The 22,207-nt window shown below is 52.3% G+C and overlaps 1 protein-coding gene across 4 annotated transcripts in view; it reads left to right on the forward strand.

The window, feature by feature from the left end:
* Cmip (c-Maf-inducing protein) overlaps positions 1–22,207 on the forward strand; it is a 206,042-nt gene that overhangs the window by 181,600 nt on the left and 2,235 nt on the right. For all 4 annotated transcript variants that reach the window (NM_001163273.1, XM_063277945.1, XM_006255684.5 and 1 more), the window contains 11 exons: positions 560–913; positions 7,963–8,028; positions 9,712–9,738; positions 10,034–10,082; positions 11,960–12,067; positions 15,220–15,336; positions 16,112–16,252; positions 16,818–16,865; positions 17,967–18,113; positions 18,672–18,777; positions 19,844–19,914. In NM_001163273.1, the coding sequence (NP_001156745.1) occupies positions 560–913; positions 7,963–8,028; positions 9,712–9,738; positions 10,034–10,082; positions 11,960–12,067; positions 15,220–15,336; positions 16,112–16,252; positions 16,818–16,865; positions 17,967–18,113; positions 18,672–18,777; positions 19,844–19,914 (1,234 nt within the window). The remainder of the gene's footprint in view (positions 1–559; positions 914–7,962; positions 8,029–9,711; positions 9,739–10,033; positions 10,083–11,959; positions 12,068–15,219; positions 15,337–16,111; positions 16,253–16,817; positions 16,866–17,966; positions 18,114–18,671; positions 18,778–19,843; positions 19,915–22,207) is intronic.

The raw sequence follows: 22,207 nt of genomic DNA on the forward strand, positions 1-22,207 counted from the left end.
TGGGATGGCTGTGCCAGGGCTAGGTGGCTGTCCCAGAGAGGGATGGCCTTGATACGGGTGTGCCAGTGTTTACTCCTTGAGCAGGTATTTGCTGAGTGCCTACTGTGCTGGGCTATGGTAGGTTATGGAGACGGGCAGCGGGGTCCGGACTCCAGGTCCAGTGCTCCTCATGCTGAGCTGTGTCCCCCAAGCCAAGCCTTTACTTCTTTGTTTCTAATTGGACTTCACTACAGCTCCACTCTATTGTGGCCCTGTTACAGAGGTTTTAGGGAAACCGGCAGAGCTGGTTTGAGTACTGAGGAGGTAGGGGCTTGTGTCACACCAATGACCTTCTGGTTTGTCGTCTGTTTTGTTTTGTTGTTGTTGTTATGTGTTTTCAGTTTGCTTTTCTGAGACAGAGACCTATCAGGTAGTCCAGACTAGCCTGACACTTGGCAAGCATCCTCCTGCCTCAGCATCCCAGGTGTAGAGAGATTTATTCATCTCCGTTCAGTGTTTCCCTTTCTGGCTTTCAGGGCGGACCCTTCACTCACTTGCTATTTCTCTTCTCCCCGTCCAGCCGCGACAACTCCCCCAGCCTGAAAGAGATCCGGAACGGCTGCCAGCAGCCGTGCGACCGGAAGCCCACCTTACCTCTGCGCCTGCTGCACCCCAGCCCGGACCTGGTGTCTCAGGAAGCCACATTGTCTGAGCCACGGCTCAAGTCGGTGGTCGTGGCCTCCAGCGAGGTCCACGTAGAGGTGGAGCGCACCAGCACTGCCAAGCCGGCGCTGACAGCCAGCACGGGCAATGACAGCGAGCCCAACCTTATTGACTGTCTCATGGTCAGCCCGGCGTGTGGCACCATGAGCATCGAGCTGGGCCCCCAGGCAGGCCGCACGCTCGGCTGTCATGTGGAGATCCTCAAGCTGCTGTGAGTACCCTGGAACCCGCTGTGGGGAGGGCTGGGTTTGGGAGGCTGGTCCCGCTGCCATCCTGAGCCCTATAGGGGTGCGTGCGCACATGCTCGAGTTAGGTATGCAAACTGTGCAGAGACAAATGTGTCCTGGTTCTAGGGCAGGAGGATGGCTGCAAATTCAAGGGCAGGCTGGGTACAAGGTCAGCGTGAGCTACTGAATGAGACCCTGTCTCAAAAACTAACAAAAAAGCAAGTGTGTCTGTGAACCGGGGTCAGGATTCTCCAGCACCCTGCCATGTCACCGGCCGTTTAGCCTTTGTCCTCAGTCATGGGCACACGGCAACATGGTTAGGGTTCAGAAGGTGGAGGGGTTTCCAGCCACCTGACCCGTAAACCAGAACAGAGGGTGGGACATGTTGGGGTCTTCCATGTTCTCAGATAAGCACCGTGGTGTCTAAAGTTGAATGTGTATAACATGTTATACATGGTTACACATGGAACTAGGTGTATGTCCCCCAGGGGACACTTACTGTGACATAGTTCCTCCTGTAGTCTAGTGTCTTAGGAAGGCGGCAATCATCTGTCTGTACTACCTGTTGCCCTTGAAAAGACTAGAAGGCCTGCTAAAGCCAGTGCCAGACTCTATGCCCCTCAGTTGAGGCCAAGGGAGGGCATAACTCAATCTGTGGACCCTACAGCCAAAGGAAGAAAAATCCCAGAATTCATTCTGAGCATCTGAGAACTGAGCTCAGATCTGGGCTTCCACGAGGCAGGGAGGAATCTCCTTTCTTTGCTGGCAAAACCCACAGCACTCCGAGCCTCCCCGGGCTCTTGGCTATGGACTCCCGGGAGCTACATTTCCTGGTAGCACCCTTCAGGCCAGAGCTGCCTGCCTTGGTCTGTTTCCCATGGCCCCAGGCCCCTTGCCATCTGGGTTCTTTGCAGGCCTGAGAGACATCACACTGCTGACAGAAGTTAACTCCCTTACAACCATTCATGAGTGAGCTATTCTTTCCTGTTCGGCCAGACCTCCTGCTTGCTGTAGCTCCTAGGGTCAGGGGTCATGTCTGGGTTAAGAACAGTCTGATGAGCCAGGAAGGGTCCCACTAAACTGGTTATTAGGCCTCTGATCGCTAGGCCCCCAGACTTGGTAGATCTCAACAATCACCTGCAGTCCAGAGGGTTCCATTGTGTTTTGCATCAGGAAAACAGGTTTAGAGTGCATAGATCTAGATGCATGTCCCTTGGGTGCCACTAACTAACCCGTGACATGAATTGGTCACGTGGCCTCTCTGAGGTCAGCCCTGTAGCTCCAGCCCAGAGCAGACACGACCACGTGCAGATGGACACCCAGTGCGTGGGAGTCACCAGTCATAGGGTAGTGTTTCCTACCTTAAGATAAGAGTCAGGATAAGGTACATTGCTAACGTCTTGACAGCTTAGGAGAAGAAAACTGTGGCATTCCACACGCACAGTGTCTCCTCTAGGCCTCAGCTGCCTTGTCTTGCACCCTATGGAGGGCTGCTGTGAGATTTTAGTAAGGAGACGGTTTTCCCCATTGTACTGTGGTTCTTGGTGACAGTGGACTATACTGAAGTACAGTCTAGATGAGAGCTAAGAAAGAGAAGATGGAGCCAGGTGTGGCAGTGCAAGCATTTATTTAGCCCCAGTACTCGTGGCAGTGCAAGCATTTATTTAGCCCCAGTACTCGGGAGGCAGGGGCAGGCTGGACTGGTCTGTGAGTTCAAGGCCGGCCTGGTCTACATAGTGAGTTTCAGGACAGCCAGGGCCATAAACAGTCCTCGTCTCAAAAAAGACAATAAAAGAAAAAGAAGAGAAGGTGGTATGCTGTGGAGTTGAGACACCACTTCACAGGACGTTGTGAGGTTGAAGAGAGTAATCCTCAGAACTCTGGGCATGTCACTGGCTGCAGGGAGAAGGGAGAATGTTTGTACGACCGATGCACTGTTGTTGTCTGTTACAAGCTCTCTGAGACCAACTTTTACATCACTGGAATTCGACACCTCTAAAAAGTCAACACAAGCCTGGAGACCCTCAAGAAGGGATGTATTCCAAAGACACATCAGGATTGATCTACTTTAGGCTAGCCTGGAATAGGTCGAGTTGGCCAAGACCAGCTTGGGATCTGCAGTGGGGAGAGTTTGGAGTTTTTTTCAGGTTCCTCGTCCATCCATCCACCATCCATCCATCTGACTAGCCATCATCCATTCATCTATCCATCCATCCATCCACCTATCCATCCATCTACCTATCTATCCATCCATTCACCTACCCACCCAGTCTAACATCCATCCATCCATCTATCCATCCATCCATTCATCCATCCATCTATCCATTCTCCACCCATCTGTCTACCCATCATCTATCCATCCATCTATCCCTCCATCCACCCTTCAACTGTCTGTCTATCCATCCATCTGTCTGTCTACACATCCATCTATCCATCTATCCATCCACCCATCTGTCCATCCATCCATCCACGTATTCATCCATACACATATTCTCCTTTTTAATTATTAAATTTTTATTTTGTGTGCATTGGTGTTTTGCCTGCATGAATGTCTGTATGAGGGTGTTAGATCCCCTGGAACTGGAGTTACAGACTGTAGTGAGCTGCCATGTGGGTGCTGGAATTGAATCTGGATCCTCTGGAAGAGCAGCCAGCGCTCTTTTTTTTTTTTTTTTTTTTTCGGAGCTGGGGACCGAACCCAGGGCCTTGTGCTTCCTAGGTAAGTGCTCTACCACTGAGCTAAATCCCCAGCCCCGCAGCCAGCGCTCTTAACCACTGAGCCATCTCTCCAGCCCCATCCACATACTCTTTGAGCATTTGTTACACATTTAAGCCAGGGTCTGTGCTTGAAGCCAAAGGTCACTGCTGTTTTTCCTCACCCTGTCTCTCAGAATATGAGGTGTACTGGCTACCCAAAACAGAGACAACAAGAGCAAGGTGTGGCAGGGTGTAGTACAGGAAACCATGACAGTGGGGTACACTTCCATCCATCCAGGAAGAAAGAACTGCTGAGGTGAAGGAGGGAGGGGCGATGTCCCTGCTTCTGAGGTCCCCAGCAGCTGCACGTCCATCCCCCTCAACCACCTTCTAAGTTGAGTGTGTCTCAATCTCTTCTGAGTTCTCTAATAGCCTCTCTACACAGAACAGACTGTACTGTTTCATGTGCATGTGGTATATGTGTGTGGTATGCATGTGTCATAAGCACACGTAAAGGCGAGAGCATCCTGCCCTGCCCCTCCCTACTTATTCCCTGAGACAGACAGAGTTCCACTAAATCTGGAGCAAGCCTCAGTGTTCCTACCCACCACAGCACTAAAGTTCCAGACACACACTTTTTACATGGGTTCCGAGTTCTCGAACTCAGGACCTCATGCTGATTCGGAAAGCACCTTAGCCACTAAACCATCTCCCCAAGCTTCCAAGTTTTATTTTGTTAAGCTATTTTTTAAAATTAGAAAAAAGGCCCGAGTATAGCCTTCTTCCACGGTATGAGCTTGGCGACCTTCCTGTGAAGTACTGAGGCTGTCTAGTGGGCAGAACATAGACAGGAGCCACAGTGCTGGGTTCAAGGCTCGGCTCGGACCCGAGATCTAGGCTGAGATGCTGACATGTCAAGCATTTGTGTTTTGTAAGTTGGCAACAGTGACACCCACTGACCAGGAGGGCCTTGGAAGGCCGCACGTGGTGTGCAATGAATGCTACATAGGAAGTCATGTTTCGATGGGCTGGATACCATGAATCAGTTAAGGGTGGAGGTGACCTCGTCATGGGAAGGCAAGCTAGCTGCAAAAAAAAAAAAAAAAAATGGAGGACCCCACCCCCACGCCCCAGGAAGGAACCAAGGGAAGCAGGCACATGTATTCCTGTAGCCTACAAACTCGGAGACCCTCAGTTGGCAAAGTGTAGTGGGCTTGTGCCCTGTCATGCCCACCCTCACCTCCTGCTACCTAAACCCAGACATCCCGTCCCTCCCTCTTCGTGTGGGTGTTCCGGAGATGACGTGAACAGGACAGGGCACAGTGCGTGCCTAGATGTCGGCCACAACACTGCCCAAGCTTATCTAGCACTACCAGACTCTTCTGGCAATTCTTTTTCATGATGTTGTCCAGCCCCTGAGCCTTTTCCTCAGAACCTTTCCAGGGTGTGTGATCTGGGTCCTGAAGTCTTTATTGTGGGTTCATTTGGAGGGCGGTATGTCGGGAATAGTCCAAAGCCAAGGGTTATCTAAGCCACACTTGGTTAGAAGGAAGCATTTGTTTGGAGGGTTGAAAAACAGTAGGTTTTATTTCTGTGGGAAGCCCAGGTGGATGGGTTGGACATACAGGCACGCGGTAGCTCGGCAGTGTTAAGATTGGAAGGGTTGGGGGGTTGGGGATTTAGCTCAGTGGTAGAGCCCTTGCCTAGGAAGCGCAAGGCCCTGGGTTCGGTCCCCAGCTCCGAAAAAAAGAACCAAAAAAAAAAAAAAAGATTGGAAGGGTTGGGCTGGCGTGACTCGGTAGCGAGCTTACCTAGCATTCACAGAGTCCCAGTGTCCACTCTCATCACTGCATACACTGAGCGTGGTGGAGCATGCCTGTAATCTCAACACTTGACAAGCAGAGGCAGGAGGGCCAGGAGTTCAAGGTCCTCCTCAGCTACGTAGCAACTCTGGGGCTAGCCTGGGCTACACGAGAGCCCTATCTCAAAATCGAAACCAAACAGATTGAACGAAACTGGAAGAACAAAAAGGAAAAATGATGTGGGACCCTCATTAATGCAGATCGTGGCAGGAAGCCTTGAATTCCAAATGTAAGCGTAGACCGATGATCCAGCTTAGAACTCAGGGCCAGCCGTTCCCCCAGCAGCTGAATCCAGGAGCATTGTGATATGAGAACAGGCTACCTTGAGGTTCACTCTTCAGCAAAGCCCCTCAAACCCACGGTGTTGGGGACTTGGGTACAAATCCAGTGTAGGTGCTGGGGGTTGGGAATGTAGGTCCTGGCCTTAGGAGTCCCTCAGTCACACCTCAACTACCAGCGGGGATTTGTAGAAAGTCACAAAGCATCTCCGAGCCCCGGTTTCCCCACTTTCATCAGACTGAGACCTTGTTGAAATCTCTCCTGCGATGTCTCCGCTCTGCAGTCCCCCTCAGCCAGCCTCAGAGCAGCCTCTTCCTGGGGCCTGAAGTGTGTTTATGCACAGCCACATTTGCACAGTGGGGCAGCAGAGCCTGCAGCATCTGTCCTGCATCACTTCCTGGTCCTTTATTCTCTGAGCAATAGCTTCACTCTGCCACCAGGGTGCACCTCTCAGGAGGGAAGGTTCCATGAGGCACAGCAGGTCTGGCCCTCCTCTATGTCTCTGCCCGAGGTACAAGCTCCTTCTTCCCACACAAATATCTGGTTTTGGTAAGGTCTTGACGGTGGTCAGTTAGCTCAGGGAAAAACCAAGGGTCTGGAGTCGGAAGCCTGAAGACCGTGTCTCGGTCACGGCTGTGTTAGCTCTAGCAGGCTGCTTAACCTCTCTGAGCCTTGAGTTTCCTCTTCTGTTTAAATGGCGCAGATCCCGTTTACTTCGTTACGTGTTTGCAAGGAGCAAACAAGTGGAGCTCTAAAGCTCTCGGCACAATGCAGGTGTGCAGGAGATGCTGAAGAAATACATACGTCACAGCCTCTTCCGTATTGGGACTGCCAGCTGGGTCCAGGGAAAGGAGAGAGGCGGGGGTCTAATAGCAAGAAAAGGAGTGTGTGTGTATGTTAGGAGGATGTTTGCCTAGCATGTTGAAACCCTTGGATTACGTCACCCTCTACATGGACACGGCACGGCGGCTCAGGCCTCTAATACCAGCACTCACTCAGGGCGAGGAAGCAACCTCAGCTATGTATCAAATGGCCAGACTAGGCTGCATGAGGCCCTGCCTGAGAGAGAGAGAGAGAGAGAGAGAGAGAGAGTGTGTGTGTGTGTGTGTGTGTGTGTGTGTGTGTGTGTGTGTGTGTGTGTGTGGCCAGACTAGGCTACATGAGGCCCTGCCTGATATTTGTGTGTGTGTGTGTGTGTGTGTGTGTGTGTGTGTGTGTGTGTGACCAGACTAGGCTACATGAGGCCCTGCCTGATAGTGTGTGTGTGTGTGTGTGTGTGTGTGTGTGTGTGTGTGTGTGTGTGTGTGTGTGTGTAATAAGCATTCAAATGTCGTAGAATTCATGTGTTCATGTGGAGGCAGGGGACAGGTTACAGGGCTCAGTTCCCATCTACCATATACATTCTGGGGCTCAAACTCGCGTTGTCAGGTCTGGGGACATGCGCCTTTACCCATTAAGAGCCAGCTCACCAGCCTAGTGACCCTGTCTACAAAGAAAAACATTCTGTTACCTGAGGACAACGGTCCAAATTGTGGCTTGTTGCTCTTGGTTGGTTTTTTTGTTTTTGTTTTTGTTATTATGGTTGTTGTTTGTTTTCTTGAGTCATTCTGTAGGTTTTCCCTTGAGTTTGGTCAGTCACAGACGAGGGGACAGGTGTGCTTTGTACTGCTGTGACGCCACCACAGGCCGTGTGACTGGGACCACAGTGTCCTTTATACCACAGAACAGGGCCTTTTCTGTGCACAGATTCCTCACGTCATTTGAATTGGTTCAGGACCCAACCTAGTGGCCCTGTGTTACCCTCCTTAAAGGCTCTGTCTGCAGATGTGTCCCACTCTGAGGTCATAAGGGGCTCCGACATCAACCTGGATTTAGGGATTGGAGACCCAGAGTAGCCCCTCACCCTCTGAGAAGAAGTCTCAAAGAGTAATGAATGGAGACAGAAAGTCTCTGTTCTAAGCAAGGAAGATATGCAATCCTGGGGAGCTGGATAGTTTGCCCCCGACTCTGTTGTTGTCTGGAAGTCTGGAATGTTCTTTGTTGATTCATGCTATGCTATAGCTACTGTCTCTGAAGTAGGCAAAGTGGAACCCATATTGGGTGCTAACCCCAGACACTTCTAGCTTAGCCTGAGATAGCAAGGGGAAAACCTCTCCCTGCTGACTACCCCTCACTGGTTTCCTCTCTCCTTCTAGGTCCGACTATGATGACTGGAGACCGTCTCTGGCCAGCTTGCTTCAACCCATTCCATTCCCCAAAGAGTAAGTCCCACCAGGGCTTGCCCAAATGGGAGGAGAACCACAGGAGGGGATGATGTCATTTTAAGGGGCTCACAGTGCCACGGTGGTAGAGAAGTAGGGGTGAGGAGGGTGGTGGGACCCACAGCCAAGACACAGATGTGACCTAGCTCAGGGCCTCCCTGAAAAACCAAGAATGTGATAGGGACAGCTTCAGGCCTTGTGGCAGCAACATAGGGACTCATTAAACTCAGAGGAGGCCAGGGCTGACTCTACCATGCCTATCCTATAGTCAGTTTATTAACAGTTTTTATTACACAGTACGTGGGGACAGCAATACTCCCCATTCCCTGGAGAACAGTAAAAACTGAGTTAGCATAACCACTGTGCTAGGCAGGGTGGCACATACCTATAAAATTCAGTAATTCTCCACTTTCCTAATGTTGCGACCCTTTAATACAGTTGTTCATGTTGTGGTGATGTGACCATCCCTCAACCATAAAGTTATTTTTGTTGCTACTTCATAATTGTAATTTTGCTACTGCTATGAAGCGTAATGTAGATATCTGATATGCAAACCCCTACGAAAGGATCTTTCGATCCCCACCCTGGGGGGGTTACACACACAGGTTTAGAACCACAGCTTATAATTCCGGTTTTGGACTACCCTGAGCTACGTAACAAAGCTGTGCCTGCAGAAGGGAGGGAGGCAGGCAGGCAGGCAGGAGAGAAGCCGGAAACGTTGGTGAGGTACTCTGGTGACAGAGCGTGTACCTAGCATGTGCACACCCTGGAGTCGATCTCCAAGCACCAAGAAGCACCAATAATTAAAAAGAAAAAACGCATATGGAGCCGTTTCAGGACTGTGCCCCGGAAGGCTGGCTATGCTTACTGAGCCTTAACGGCCATTAGCTAACAGCACTCTGAATGTGGCCAGAAACGGACCCTACTTTTCGCCTACCCTCATACTGACTTGGGATTCATCCTGGGAAGCATCGCTGTGCGGTGGGTCCCGACCTGCTTCGGCTCAGCCACGGGCCTCACATGCCTGCAGGTCTGTTTTGACAGATTAGAAGCTACTGGGCCTTGGGAGGCACTCGGGGCTCTCTGCAGAGCCCATTAGTGAGCCTGTGTTTATGAATGCGGCTCCTCTGAGGGGGGCATTACACCCAGTAATTGCCCCATTTGCTGGCCGGCTAGTTCCCTCAGGGCTCCCAAGAATGGAGACCGGAGAAATCTGACTCCTCAGAGCCTTCTCTGTCTGTGGCATCATTGGCCACAGCAGCTGTCCCCACAGGCCCTGGGACCCGCTTGACAGTGGCCCATGATGCAATTCACTTGGAACAATGGTCCCTGATTGCCTGGCAATGTACTGCTGGTAATTACTGCAGCCTCGCCTTAATTGTGGAACAATTAACAAACACACCTGGGTCCCTGGAGCCCATGTGTGCCTGAACGTGTTCATGCACTTCTGCCGTTGACAGGTGTGGGCCTGGTGTTGACTTTGGGGACACCGTGAGGTGGCTCAGCCTGTTCTCGTCACTGTGATCCTCAGCCTGTCAAAGGAGGGACACATTGGATGCCCCCCTTGTTTCTTTGTCAGTTTTCTCCGCTTTCTTTGAATCAGAGCTAAAGTTTAGAGGAGGAGACGCGATCATTGGGCATCAAAGGCCTCTAACTGCCTGTCTGTTTTTGTTTTTGGTGCAGAGCTCTCGCGCACGAGAAGTTCACAAAGTGAGTATTCCAGAAGCACCCAACCCACCTTCTCCCGCCGTGAGTGGCCCCTGCACCCAGTCACCACCACACCCCAGCCCCCTTCTGCCCCATTCTCTGGTCCCCGTGCATTTTTTGGAGGCTGTGGGGGCATCTCCTGAGCTGTCCCCCATGACACACATCCAAACCCTGCTAGGAAGTCTCCCATGTGCTTGTCTTGTCTACCCCCACCTGCTCCTGGCCTCTCTCCCATCCCTCTCCAATCCCACCCTATCCACTCAGGCCCGTAAATGACCCACCCTATTCTTCCTTCCAGGGAGCTGAAGTACGTGATTCAGAGGTTTGCAGAAGATCCAAGACAGGAAGTAAGCTTTTCTCTTTTTTACTTTTTCTCCCCACTTGTTTACTGGGGATGGGACCTAAGCAAACACTGAGCCATGCCTCAGCCCAGTGAGCCTTTTTATCTACAGTAGGAGAGGAAGGTTTGGGGCCTCCTAGGTCTCCTTGCAGAGGCCACTGTGTCACCAGACCCTTAGCACAGACTATGCAGGCCCTGTGTGCAGACGTGGCCTCTTTGCCTGATGTGGAGCCTCCCAGATGTTGTCTTGGACTGTCATTTGGCAGGCAGTGTCCCCATGCCACAGAGATTCAGTGGCTCCTCCATGGAATGCCCCACCAGCTTCCAGTCAACCTTGTGGTCCTGTGTTTGTGCTGCTAGTGTGGGGACGTGCGGAGGAAGGAATCATTGCTAAACTCTGAGCTCTCACAAAAGCTCTGCGTTTCAGAAAACCAAGGGCAGAGTAAGCTCTTGCCCCTTGTCAGGCATATGCATGCTCCCTGTTAACCCTTACAACCCCAAGAGGAAGTCATTCTCTCTTTTTTTTTTCTTATTTTTTTGAAATGTTACTTATTTTATGTATATGAGTACACTGTAGCTGTCTTCAGACACACCAGAAGAGGGCATCGGATCCCATTACAGATGGTTGTGAGCCACCATGTGGTTGCTGGGAATTGAACTCAAGACCTCTGGAAGAGCAGTCAGTGCTCTTAACCGCTGAGCCACCTCTCCAGCCCAGAGGAAGCCATTCTTGTCCCTTCGTGATTTCAGAATCACCCCCCAAGCCAGACAGTGGTAGTGCACACCTTTTAGTCCCAGCACTTGGGAGGCAGAGCAGGCCTCTGAGTTCAAGGACAGCCTGGTCTACAGAGCCTAATTCCAGGACAACCAGAAGAAACAGAGAAACTCTGCCTCAAAAAACTAAAAAAGAATCGCTGATATCCCCCACCACCACCACATAATCAGATGTGGTAAGGGCACACTGGCCCTGCCCAGAAGCATACATTCATGACCTGAAGTCCAGTCTCTCAGGTCCCGAGTCTAGATGCTGTAGGGAAACCATCTCCAGACTTCCAGACCTGCCTATAAGACAGGCCCCACTAACCCTCATGACTCAAGGTCCCTGGATCTGGTTGAACCAAGACCATGTGTTGTAAGCATCCTTCCTGCTTCTTATGTTGTCTGCAGTGCAATGGGAAACTTCATTCTAGAAAGTTCTAGCTCCATCTCAGGTTTTCCAAGCCATCTTCAGATGCTGCGGGGGTGGGGGTGTCCGTCTCAGTTTTCTTTAAGCCTGAAGCTGTGCGTATATGTGTGCATGTGTGGGATCACAGTGGGTAGGTGTAGGTGTGTATGTGTATGCATGTGTGGGATCATGGTGGGTGTGGCTTTGTGTGCATGTGTGGGATCACAGTGGTTAGGTGTGGGTGTGTGTGTGTATGTGTGAGAGTGGGTGGGTATGTGTATGTGTGAGAGTGGGTGGGTGCGTGTATGTGTGAGAGTGGGTGTGCGTGTGTGGGATCACAGTGGGTGTGTGTACATGTGTGGGTACCTGTGTGGGATCATAGTGGGTGTGGCTGGGTGTGGAATCTCTCCCAAACATGCACACACATGTACGGACCCATGCACTTGTCCCTACCCACAGCTCTGAGAAGGAGGGACAGAAGACTTGGGGGCACTCTGCTGGGCAAGGCCACTCTGTCACCCTCAGAGTGCTTCCCAGCCTACCTCAGGTCTGTCCTAGAGAACACATGGCTGGACTTTGCAGTGTAGAGGCTGATGCCTATGAAGGGAAAGGAAGTTCACACATTTCCTGACTGCCTGGCTTACACACCATTCACACTACCTTGGTACCTGAGACTCTTTGGAACTGACGATGTGTCTGTCCCGCCCCTCCGCCTACAGGTCCACTCGTGTCTGCTGAGCGTGCGGGCAGGCAAGGATGGCTGGTTCCAGCTCTACAGTCCTGGAGGGGTGGCCTGTGATGATGACGGGGAACTGTTTGCCAGCATGGTACGTGGGGTCCCCACAGGAAGCCGCTGGTGGGCGTTGGGCTGTTTCCATCCTGAGTTGCACAACAGCCGGCCCGCTGTGGCCTGCCTGCAAGTCTTCTGGCCAGCCCAGTGTCAGCCATGAAGAGGGAGGTGACCAGAGGAAGAGGGTCTTAGTTAGGGTTTTACTGCTGTGAACAGACACCATGACCAAAGCAACTCTTACAAGTACAACATTTAACTGGGGCTGGCTTACAGGTTCAGAGGTTCAGTCCATTATCATCAAGGTGGGAACATGGCAGCATCCAGGTAGGCATGGTGCAGGAGGAGCTGAGAGTTCTACACCTTCGTCTGAAGGCTGCTAGCAGAAGACTGGCTTCCAGGCAGCTAGGATGAGGGTCCTAAAGCCCCCGCCTGCCGCAGTGACACACCTACCCCAAGAACACACCTCCGAATGGTGCCACTCCCCCATCCAAACGTACTCAAACCACTACAGAGAGTGTCACTGATTCCTGCTTACCTGGGCCAAGAGCCTGTCCCTGCTCTAGGAAGTGCAGAGAGAGGAGGTGACCTACCCAGGAGGAAACATAGAAAGCAAATATAGAGACAGGGCCTGTTTGGGGGGTGCTCTGCCCTGTATGGTCCCAGCCTTGTCTCTGACAGTGTACGTGTGTGTGTACAAATCATTATCAGATGTGGTTGCCATGGTGACAGTCAATGCAAGGGACAGGTGCATCATGGCTCAAGGTACTCCAGACCCACCTGCTTGGCTCACAAAGAGAGGCTTGGGAGCCAGACTCAGGGTGCTCATCCCCACCTCAGATCAAAGTATTGAGGTCACTAAAACATCCACAGTGGCTTCTGGTACTTTCTTACCACAGAGCAGTGGTTCTCAACCTTCCTAATGCTGTGACCCTTTAATACAGTTCCTCATGTTGTGATGACCCCCCCAAAACCATAAATTTATTTCATTGCTACTTCGTAACTAGTTTTGCTGCTGTTATGAATTGTAGTGTAAATGTCTGGCGTGCAGGATATCTGATGTGACCCCTGTGAAGGGGTTGTAACCCACAGGGTGGGAACCATTGCTGGAGAGCTTTGTGTCCACTAAGTCTTGCGCTCAGCTCTTTCGAGGAATCCATGTAGCAGCCCTGCCACAGAGTCTCGCCTGGACCTAAGAGAGGCCCAGGGAAGTCTAGTGGCTTGCTTGACAAGACTTCTTTTTATTAAAAAGATGTATTTATTATGTATACAGCATTCTCCCTGCATGTATGTCTGCGGGCCAGAAGAGGGCACCAGATCCCATTACAGGTGGTTGTGAGCCACCATGTGGTTGCTGGGATTTGAACTCAGGACCTCGGGAAGAGCAGTGCTCTTAACCTCTGAGCCATCTCTCCAGGCCTTGACAAGACTTCCTTACAAGCCCTTTGTAGACCAGATTACTGCCTAGAGGTAGTGGCTTCTTCTGTAGAAAAGAGACACAGAATCCTCTTTTCCCAGAACAGAAGGTCTACCCAAGTAACCAGGGACCTGGGACACTCTGTTTCCTGACATACCCAACCCCATTCACAGATCACACATTCTTCTGGGGTCATGTGATGTGGAGAAAATGCAGGCATCCGCGAGACCTGGCCCACAAGTCACTGCCCAGTGTTCCAGGAGTTGGCCTTGCGTGCTAATTTACCTGCCTAGGCTCCAGCTTCCTTTGGTAAAACAAGACAGAGAGGCTTCTTCACCAGGGCACAGTAGCAACTGTGTGTAGAGACAGGCATGAGATACTCACTGAGCTACCCAGGGACTCCTGGACCCCAGCTTGGCTGAGGCTCTCTTTTTCTCTCCTAGGGACTGGTTTGCAGAGTAAACGGCTACCACCGTGAATTTGGCAGAGAGATCTGTGCAGTGATGATAGACTTGTTTTCTCAGACGCCACCTCAAGGGCCTTATTTTTAGCTACTTTTCCTTACGCATTTGCTCCAAACCCCTTGCCTGCTGCCCTAGACCTGCTTTCTGAGTGTCCTGTGTCCCTAGAAACACGCTCAACCGCCTGCTTGTGCCACGTCTTGCTTACCCCTCGCCTCTCTGGCTTCCTCTGACGTCACAGATTCACCATGGCAATGTGCGGGGTTTTCCTCCCCCAACCCCTTCATGTGGAGACTCGGTGTGAGAGAGAACTCAGGGAGTGAGCTCCTGCCAGGGTGATTTCGTTTGTACGCCAGAGTTGTTAATGATGGGGCAGAAGAATAGATAGACAGGGAAGGAAGCAGGCAGAGTCGATGGGGATGCAAGCGTGTTGTTTCCATGGAGACACATGGCAAGAAGTGGTCCTTGGATTAGGCTGTCTCTTCCTGACAGCCTTTGCTTTTACATGAAGTTGTAGGATGCTCCCGTGCTGTCACCTCTAAATACAAAACACACACACACACACACACACACACACACACACACACACACACACACACACAGTCCCAGCATGTCTGAGATCTGAGGAGGGAGGAGGGTTTGCTGGGTGGGTGATCTTGCAAAACAATTTTTGGTTTGGTATCACAGAGAAAGCAGAGCGCAGAACAACCTAATCGCCATCTGAGTCAGGCCTGTTATCCCCCACCTAGCAAGGACTGCCTAGAAATTTCCACTCAGTACCCTTGATGCTAGGAATTTGCAGGACCTAATAAAGTATCCCCTGAAGGGAGCTGGGAAAAGGGGACTCCTTTTATTCACTGTAGTAGAATAGAGAGACTACGAGTGCTAACACCTTGTCTCCGAGCATCCCAGCATTCTGGTACACAGCTCTGCCTCTATCAGCACCACCCATCTCTGGAACACTCTATCCTCACCAGCTTTACCTCTGAACCCTTTAATGCTAATCCTCCGTTCCCCGGGACAACTCCAGCAGCCACTGTCTCGCCTGCCCGGGTGACTGTGCCATCCCAGTGTAGTCTCGTGTATGCCCTGTGTCACTCAACATGACATCCTCCGTCATTTTCCACAGGGGACGGTCTGCTCGCCACTGGAGACGAGGCAGTTGGCATAAGCAGGGAGGGTCCCTGTTTTCCTGGTTTCCACCTCTTCCTGCCCATCAGGGTGCAGGGGGGCGCCAGTGCTGAATGTCATAGCACTGTAGCGGTATCATGGCTGTCTGTCTGGATGCCTCACCTGAGTCTTCTTGCCTCCCAGGTGCATATCCTCATGGGCTCCTGTTACAAGACCAAAAAGTTTCTGCTCTCACTGGCTGAAAACAAACTGGGCCCCTGCATGCTCCTGGCACTGAGAGGGAACCAGACCATGGCAGAGGTAAGGCCCTGGTCCCCAGGTACCGTTGCATAGCATCCGTGTGAGGAGTAGGCAGTGTGGGCAAGGCAGATGTGCTTGTAGCCTTTTGAGTGTGTAGCTGCCCTTCTCGGGCTGCTGCTGGTTCGTTCTGGTTGGGATCTCCCATGTTGATCATAGCCATCTAGAAGTTTCTGTTCTGACTATCTAGTACTTTAGAGCAACTGTCTGCACATGGAGCCCATAACAGGTCAAGGGGTAGCCATGCTCTCCTTGACTGTTTTTGCTTGGGGTCTCCTAGAGTTATCATGGGGGTTGGAGCACATGGGGTCCTTCGCAAGGGCTGAGGCAGCCCCAGCCTCTCTCGGCTTTGTGTGGTTTGGGAGTCACTGCCCAAGTTTTCAAGAGCATGAGCCCAGGCGCCTCATGCCACTTCTAACTGTTCCTCCTCTGTCCTCTCTTCCCACTACTCCACAAAGCCCCACAACGCCACACACTCCCACGAGCTGCAGTCCCATGAGCAGTAGGGTTTTATAAAAGCTGTCAGAATAGAGGAGCAACACCTTGCCACACTCTACCCTCTGCAGAGCAGTCACCAAGCTGCCCACAAGTCAAGGGGGTGTGAACAGGGCTCCACCTTACAAGAAGTAACAGGCCCATTGGAAAAGCCCCTAAGTTTTCCTGGAGGTAGGATTGAGATATTAGCATGGGACCAAAGCAGAAAATGACAGACTTTGGAAACAGCATGTGCCAAGGTCCTGCGGCCGTTTCCTGACACACCCTCCATGACTCCCGGCAGATACTGTGTTTGATGCTGGAGTACAACATCATCGACAACAACGACACCCAGCTACAGATCATCTCCACGCTGGAGAGCACAGACGTGGGCAAGCGCATGTATGAACAGCTTTGCGACCGGCAGCGGGAGTTGAAGGAGCTGGTAAGTCCTCAACGGCCCGCCATGGCTCAGAGCGTGAGACAGCCCCTTCCGTGGGACTGCCGCTCCACACCCAGAGAGTTGGGGAGTGGTCCCTGTACTTCTCACATGACTCTAGATGGACACAGAGAAGTAAAGCAAGTAAGCTGAAGTCACACAGCCCACCTCCACTTTGGTGCAGGGACCCGTGTACGTCACTGTTGTACCTGGTCTAGCTGAGAGGCTGCCTCTGTATATGCATGCATACTTGGGCCCATGAGTACAGTCCTTTACCCTAGAACCACCCTTCCCTCTCCACTATGGCTCTGAGCTAAAGGTGTGGACAGTTCAGGTGTAACCAGCCTTACCAAAGTAGGTGCCACTTACCCCAAGAACTGCATGGGTGACATCGCCTCCCACCAGAGCATCTACACTTCCACCTCTGCCGGTGGAGCTTGGTGTCACATAGGCCATCAGCTGCCTGTGCTGCGGCCGCCATGGCATCTTCTGCCCAAGGAAGTAGCCGTGGCTTCATGAGGCTGGTGACAGAGTGGACGTGTGTCTCAACTGGCCTCATTTCTTTTTGCAGCAAAGGAAAGGCGGACCCACCAGGCTAACACTGCCCTCCAAGTCCACGGTGAGTAGGCTTTAGTCTGTGTGGGGTGGGGTGAGGTAGGGCGAGATGCACGGAGCAGGAAGGTGGACTGTCCAGCCGCTGGGATGAGGGATGACGGACAGGGGGAACACAAATGCCTACCATGGGACAGGGAGACCAGGCCAGCTTTTGTAGGAGGTAAACGGACTGAAGGGGCAGGAACAAAAATCAGACTCAAGATGCTACATGCTAAAGCTTTCTGTTGATACAGAGGCCGGGGCTGCAGCCGGCTGGTAGAGCACCCATTTAGCTAAATGTGTGAAACTCCATCTCCAATGCCTGAGAACAACAAAGACGGCTGGTTTCCTCAGCAAGGTTGCCTAGGGGTTGCTGGTAACCATGGTAACAGTAGCCAACGGGCACTAGACTGTTCAGTCTGATTGATTCTTCACAACCCTGTACGGTCTGGTGTGCTCACCATTTTCCCATTTTTCTGAAGTCTTTGGGGATCTGATTTCCTGCTACCCCCCTGTCCTTGAGGCACGGCTACCCCCTCATGGACCAATGAAGCCTGCTCAGGCTCCAGCCACTACGTGTCCATCCCAGACAGCAGGAAGGAGGAAGTGGCAGGGAGCAGCCTGCCCTTCTCTTCCTTGGAGAGTCTTCCTAAGTTTGGTCAGGCTGGCCATAGTTAGCTGCAAAGAATTCTGGGAAATTGGCTGTAATTGAGGGAACAGCTAAAAGTCAAAGACAAGACCCTCACAGCCCAGGGCGTTCGGCATGTGAGGCTCTCTGCCAGCTTAGAGCTGAGGGTGGTGGCCGGCCATTCACATGGAAAACTGCTGGCAAGTGGGCCACATAAACACACACACACACACACACACACACACACACACAGAGGACACGCATGTGCATGTGCGAGCTCTGCTTGGGAGGGTGTCAGCCTTGGTTACAACCCGCCCGTGACTCAAAGCTGTGAGTCACATCACAGGCCGAGCCGTCACCCCCTACAGCTTCTGGGGACACGAAGCCCTCGGGGCAGTCAGAGACATTGTTGACTGCAGATAAGGCAGAGGGATGAGGCCCACCTCCTAGAGACCCCGGCCTGCCCTGAGCGTCATCCCACCCACCCACCCACTGCAGGACGCGGACCTGGCCCGCTTACTGAGCTCCGGCTCCTTTGGAAACCTGGAGAACCTCAGCTTGGCCTTCACCAACGTCACCAGTGCCTGCGCCGAGCACCTCATCAAACTGCCTTCTCTCAAGCAGCTCAACCTGTGGTCCACGCAGGTGCCCGCCCCACCCTGCCCTCTTCTACCCAGGGTCCAGGGGCCCAGCCACTTGCTCTACACATAGAACCTTAACCCACTGTCCCAGACAAGAGGGAGGTCGGTGGCTTGTGCCCATTTCCTAGTTGGGAACACTAAAGCCCAGGGCAGTTCCTGCACAGACTCCTGAGTTGGGAGACACAGGGCTGAGGGTTCACCTCAGCTCACCTTATGCCTCTCCAGCCTGCCATTGAGAGGAATACACATACCAATAGTCTCTTAGAGCCTGCCAGGTCCCAATCCCAGCTTCGTACATTGGCCTAGCTCTTGGATAGATGCAGGTTTCTCTATCTCTGGAAAAGACCCTTCAAGCACTGCCTTCAGGCATAGGAGCCTTAGGCCAGATACTCACAGAAACCCTCTCCTGGCCTATGTCCCTAGGTCTCTGTCAGAAACTAGATCTGAAACTCTGAAAAGAAGGCCATGGCTAGCCAGATCCCACAGCACTGCCCACTCCTGCCCCCAGCCTTAGGTCCCCTCCTCTAGACCCAGAGAAGCTAAGAACCCATGTACCCCACAGTTTGGAGACGCCGGCCTGCGGCTCCTGTCGGAACACCTCACTATGCTCCAGGTGCTGAACCTGTGTGAGACCCCAGTCACCGACGCGGGCTTGCTGGCCCTCAGCTGTGAGTACCGGGGTCTGCAGCAGGTGGGCTGACCCCAAGCTGGGCACCCTGGAAAGGGAGCAGTTCACTAATAACTCTTCTGTAGAGACCTGTTGCATGCTGGTACAGGCCAGGCACCGAGAACAAGCAGAGGGGTGTCCTCACCCTCAGGGAGCTAGAAGTCTGGAGGAAAGGGGGATGTTTGTGAGATTAGCCAGTGCCTTCCATCCAGCTACCACAAAACCACTTGCAAGGAAAGTTCTCTAGGGAACAACACACACACACACACTCCTACACCCCAACAACTTCAGCCTTGCTAGCTATGCAAGCACACCTCTGTGCTACTGGGTCCCCAGGCACTCCTGGATCTGTCTTGAGAAGCATTTAGTAACAGGGGCCTAAGGGAGAGACTGGAATGCTGGTTTCACAGAGCTGATCAAAGGGCGTCGAACCAGGGAATCTCCATGTTCCAATCTCCCTGTTTTCTAACCCAATAGCTTAGACACGAGGCCTCTGGCACAGCTGGGAAATGACCTAACAGACTTTTGGGAGACAGCATCCAGTGGGACAGTAGGCCTCAGAGATGGCTGTGCTGTGACATTGCAAGATTGTGGACTGGTTCCAGGAGGTGGGAGCTCTGAGATAGGAGAAGCGAGCGATACGGGGCAGAGGGGGGGGGGGCTTCTAATCAACACTGCAGAATCCCCATGTGTCTGTCTGGTCCCCTCATCGTCTCAGCAGAAGCACTTGGATGTGTCTGCAGCAAACACCTCTTTGCTCCATAGTGAGCCCCAACTTGATGCTTGCTCTTGAGACCAAAAGTCAGAGCTGTGAGCCAGCAGTGCCAGGGAACATTCGAGATGCCCAGGCGGGCAGGACCAGATCCGAAAAGGGAGAGAAGGTCAGAGGTCAGGGACCAAGAAAAGACCCCAGAGCGTGAAGTGGGCTACATGTTGGTCATGATAGCTGAACCCACACCCATCACAGCTCCTTCACACATCCACACTGAGAGTTGGCCTAGGAGTCTCTGTCCTGCCCTATCTTAGATGTTGGCTCACTGTCTGTCTGTCTGTCTGTGCTTACCTAGCCATGAAGAGTCTTTGCAGTTTAAATATGAACAGCACCAAGCTCTCGGCTGACACCTATGAGGATCTGAAGGTAAGCCCCTCCCTGCTGGTTCCTTCCTTCGTTCCCCGCCCGCCACCCGTAGAGAGGCTTCTCCAGCACAAAGGCTGGCATACCAGAAGCAGACAGAGATAGGGAAGGGGAGGGGGGGGGAGTGGCATAATCAGCCTGGGGTTGACAATCTAGAAGTGAGACTGTCATGTCTATATGACTTGGAGAAACCAAGGACCATTCCTTCCAAACAGAGGCCACCTCATGTTGGATCCGAAGGATTAAGAAGCATGGGATGTCCAGGGGTGAGAGAGGGGCTTTATATGCAAAGGTTCTGAAGCAGAGAAGACAGGCAGACCCTGGCCTTAGCAAGCCTACCTGTAAAGTGAGGACAGGGGGCTGCATAGAAAGACTAGATTTTATCCAGTGCCAGAACAGCCCTGGGGACTCTTGGAGGGGTACCAAGTCCTAGTTGTAAGACCTCAGCTGTTGTCTGAAAGATGACCTGTGGGAGCAGGAGCCAGGGTAGAAGCAGGCCGTGTGTTCACTTGGCTGGGGCAGCGCCTCTTGCCCCCGGGTCCTGTCCTGGCAACTGGGCAGGGAGAGGAGAACTTAAGTGTGGCATCTGGCATGTGTCATCCATCAGAACACACGTGCTTCTTGGGGAGGTGGAAGCAGGGCCTTCGGCAGTCCTGTCTTGGGTCCCAGAGACAACCTAGCATCCCAGAAGCCACTGTCAGAGGGTCCCCATAACGCCTTGGTCGGGGTCCTTCTTCACCAGGATCTCCTAGTGGCCTTGCAGTTACTACGGACTGCTGTCTGGTCTTCCCATAGCTGGGCTTGCTCTCTGGTCCAGGCATGGACATAGCACCTGTTGAGCCCAGTGGTCAGACTTATGCCACTTCCGATGTCTCTGAGGACACCTGCCCTGTGTTCTGATAAACCCAGATGGTTCACTCTCTAGTCCAGCCCAGTCTTTCTGTACCAAACACCGTCCGCCATGATTTGTGACCAGAGAGGCCACTGAATCCCAAAAGGCACAGAACTTAGAGGGCAACAGTGGGAGAGTAGGGGCCCACACCCGTAGAGCTAGGCACATTGAAGATGTCTCTGCAAACCAGTGCTCGCAGCACTGGGTCAGGCCTGGAAGGAGTGTGGCCCCAGGACACACACACCTATATATCCGTGTGTTTCACAGACACTCTGTGCAGCACCTGAGCATAGCCATCAGGGTGTCCTGCGTGCAAATCCCCAGGAGCCACAGAGCCCCTGAAATCAGATAGGCGAGACTGCTTATGAGGAAAACTCACTCTTGCTTTCTGTTGAGAGAGAGAGAGAGAGAGAGAGAGAGAGAGAGAGAGAGAGAGAGAGAGAACACTAAGAAGACCAGATTTTGTGGGGCTGGAGTTACAAGTGATCGTGAACCATCTGACATGGGTGCTGGGACCCTAACTCAGGTCTCTAAGAGTAGCAATGGCTGACCTCTCTAGTTCCCACTATCTTTTAAAACAATTATTGCTTGTTCCCGGCGCGCACGCGTGCGTGTGTGTGTGTGTGTGTGTGTGTGTGTGTGTGTGTGTGTACATGGAGATGCATGTGTATTGCTGAATGGTACTAGTGGGTGTGCAGGGATGATGTTGGGGAGGCAGGAAACCATTAATGAGTTAGAGGCCGATGTACAGTGAAAGAAGAAGACAACTGTTGAGAGAATAGTCTACCAGCAGGAACGAGGAGGAGGAGCTAAGAAGAATCTTACAAGTTGATTGGGCCATGGGGTAGGGCTCAGTTGGTGTGCACAAAGGCCTTTGTTCCATGCCCAGTACCATATAAACCCCATGAAGTAGGGCATACTCAGGCACTTGGAGCTGAAGACAGAAGGATTAGAAGTGAGGGGTCATCTTTAGCTCCTACCTGTTCGAGGCTAGCTCAGACGGGACCATGTTGCAGTTTAAGGGCAGAGGAACCTAAGGGAGGAGTGCAGGCTGGCTAGGTGTGTCCTGGTCCCTCACCCACTCTGACCATTCTGTGAAGGGACCTAGGAAGTATAGTCTATTTCATGACGTTCAGGGCTTTCTCAGAATGCTACGGTCGATCCTAAAGGCCACCTGGGAGCGAGATGGGACTCGGTTTAGCTGTGATCACCAGAAAACAAGCCGCTGGACGTCAGATGTGTAGTCCAGTCTCACACGGCAATTGTAATTGCATCTACTCTAGGGCTGGGGTTCCTGTAAACCACTTTCTCATGTCTCAGAGGCCGCCTGCCCTGCTCTCTGTGTAAGGTCACCAGCCCCTTCTAGGGCCCTGAGAGCCCACAACTTTACAGTAGAGAGAGTAT

The sequence above is a fragment of the Rattus norvegicus genome, chromosome 19, assembly GCF_036323735.1.
Source record: "Rattus norvegicus strain BN/NHsdMcwi chromosome 19, GRCr8, whole genome shotgun sequence".
Classification (NCBI taxonomy): domain Eukaryota; kingdom Metazoa; phylum Chordata; class Mammalia; order Rodentia; family Muridae; genus Rattus; species Rattus norvegicus.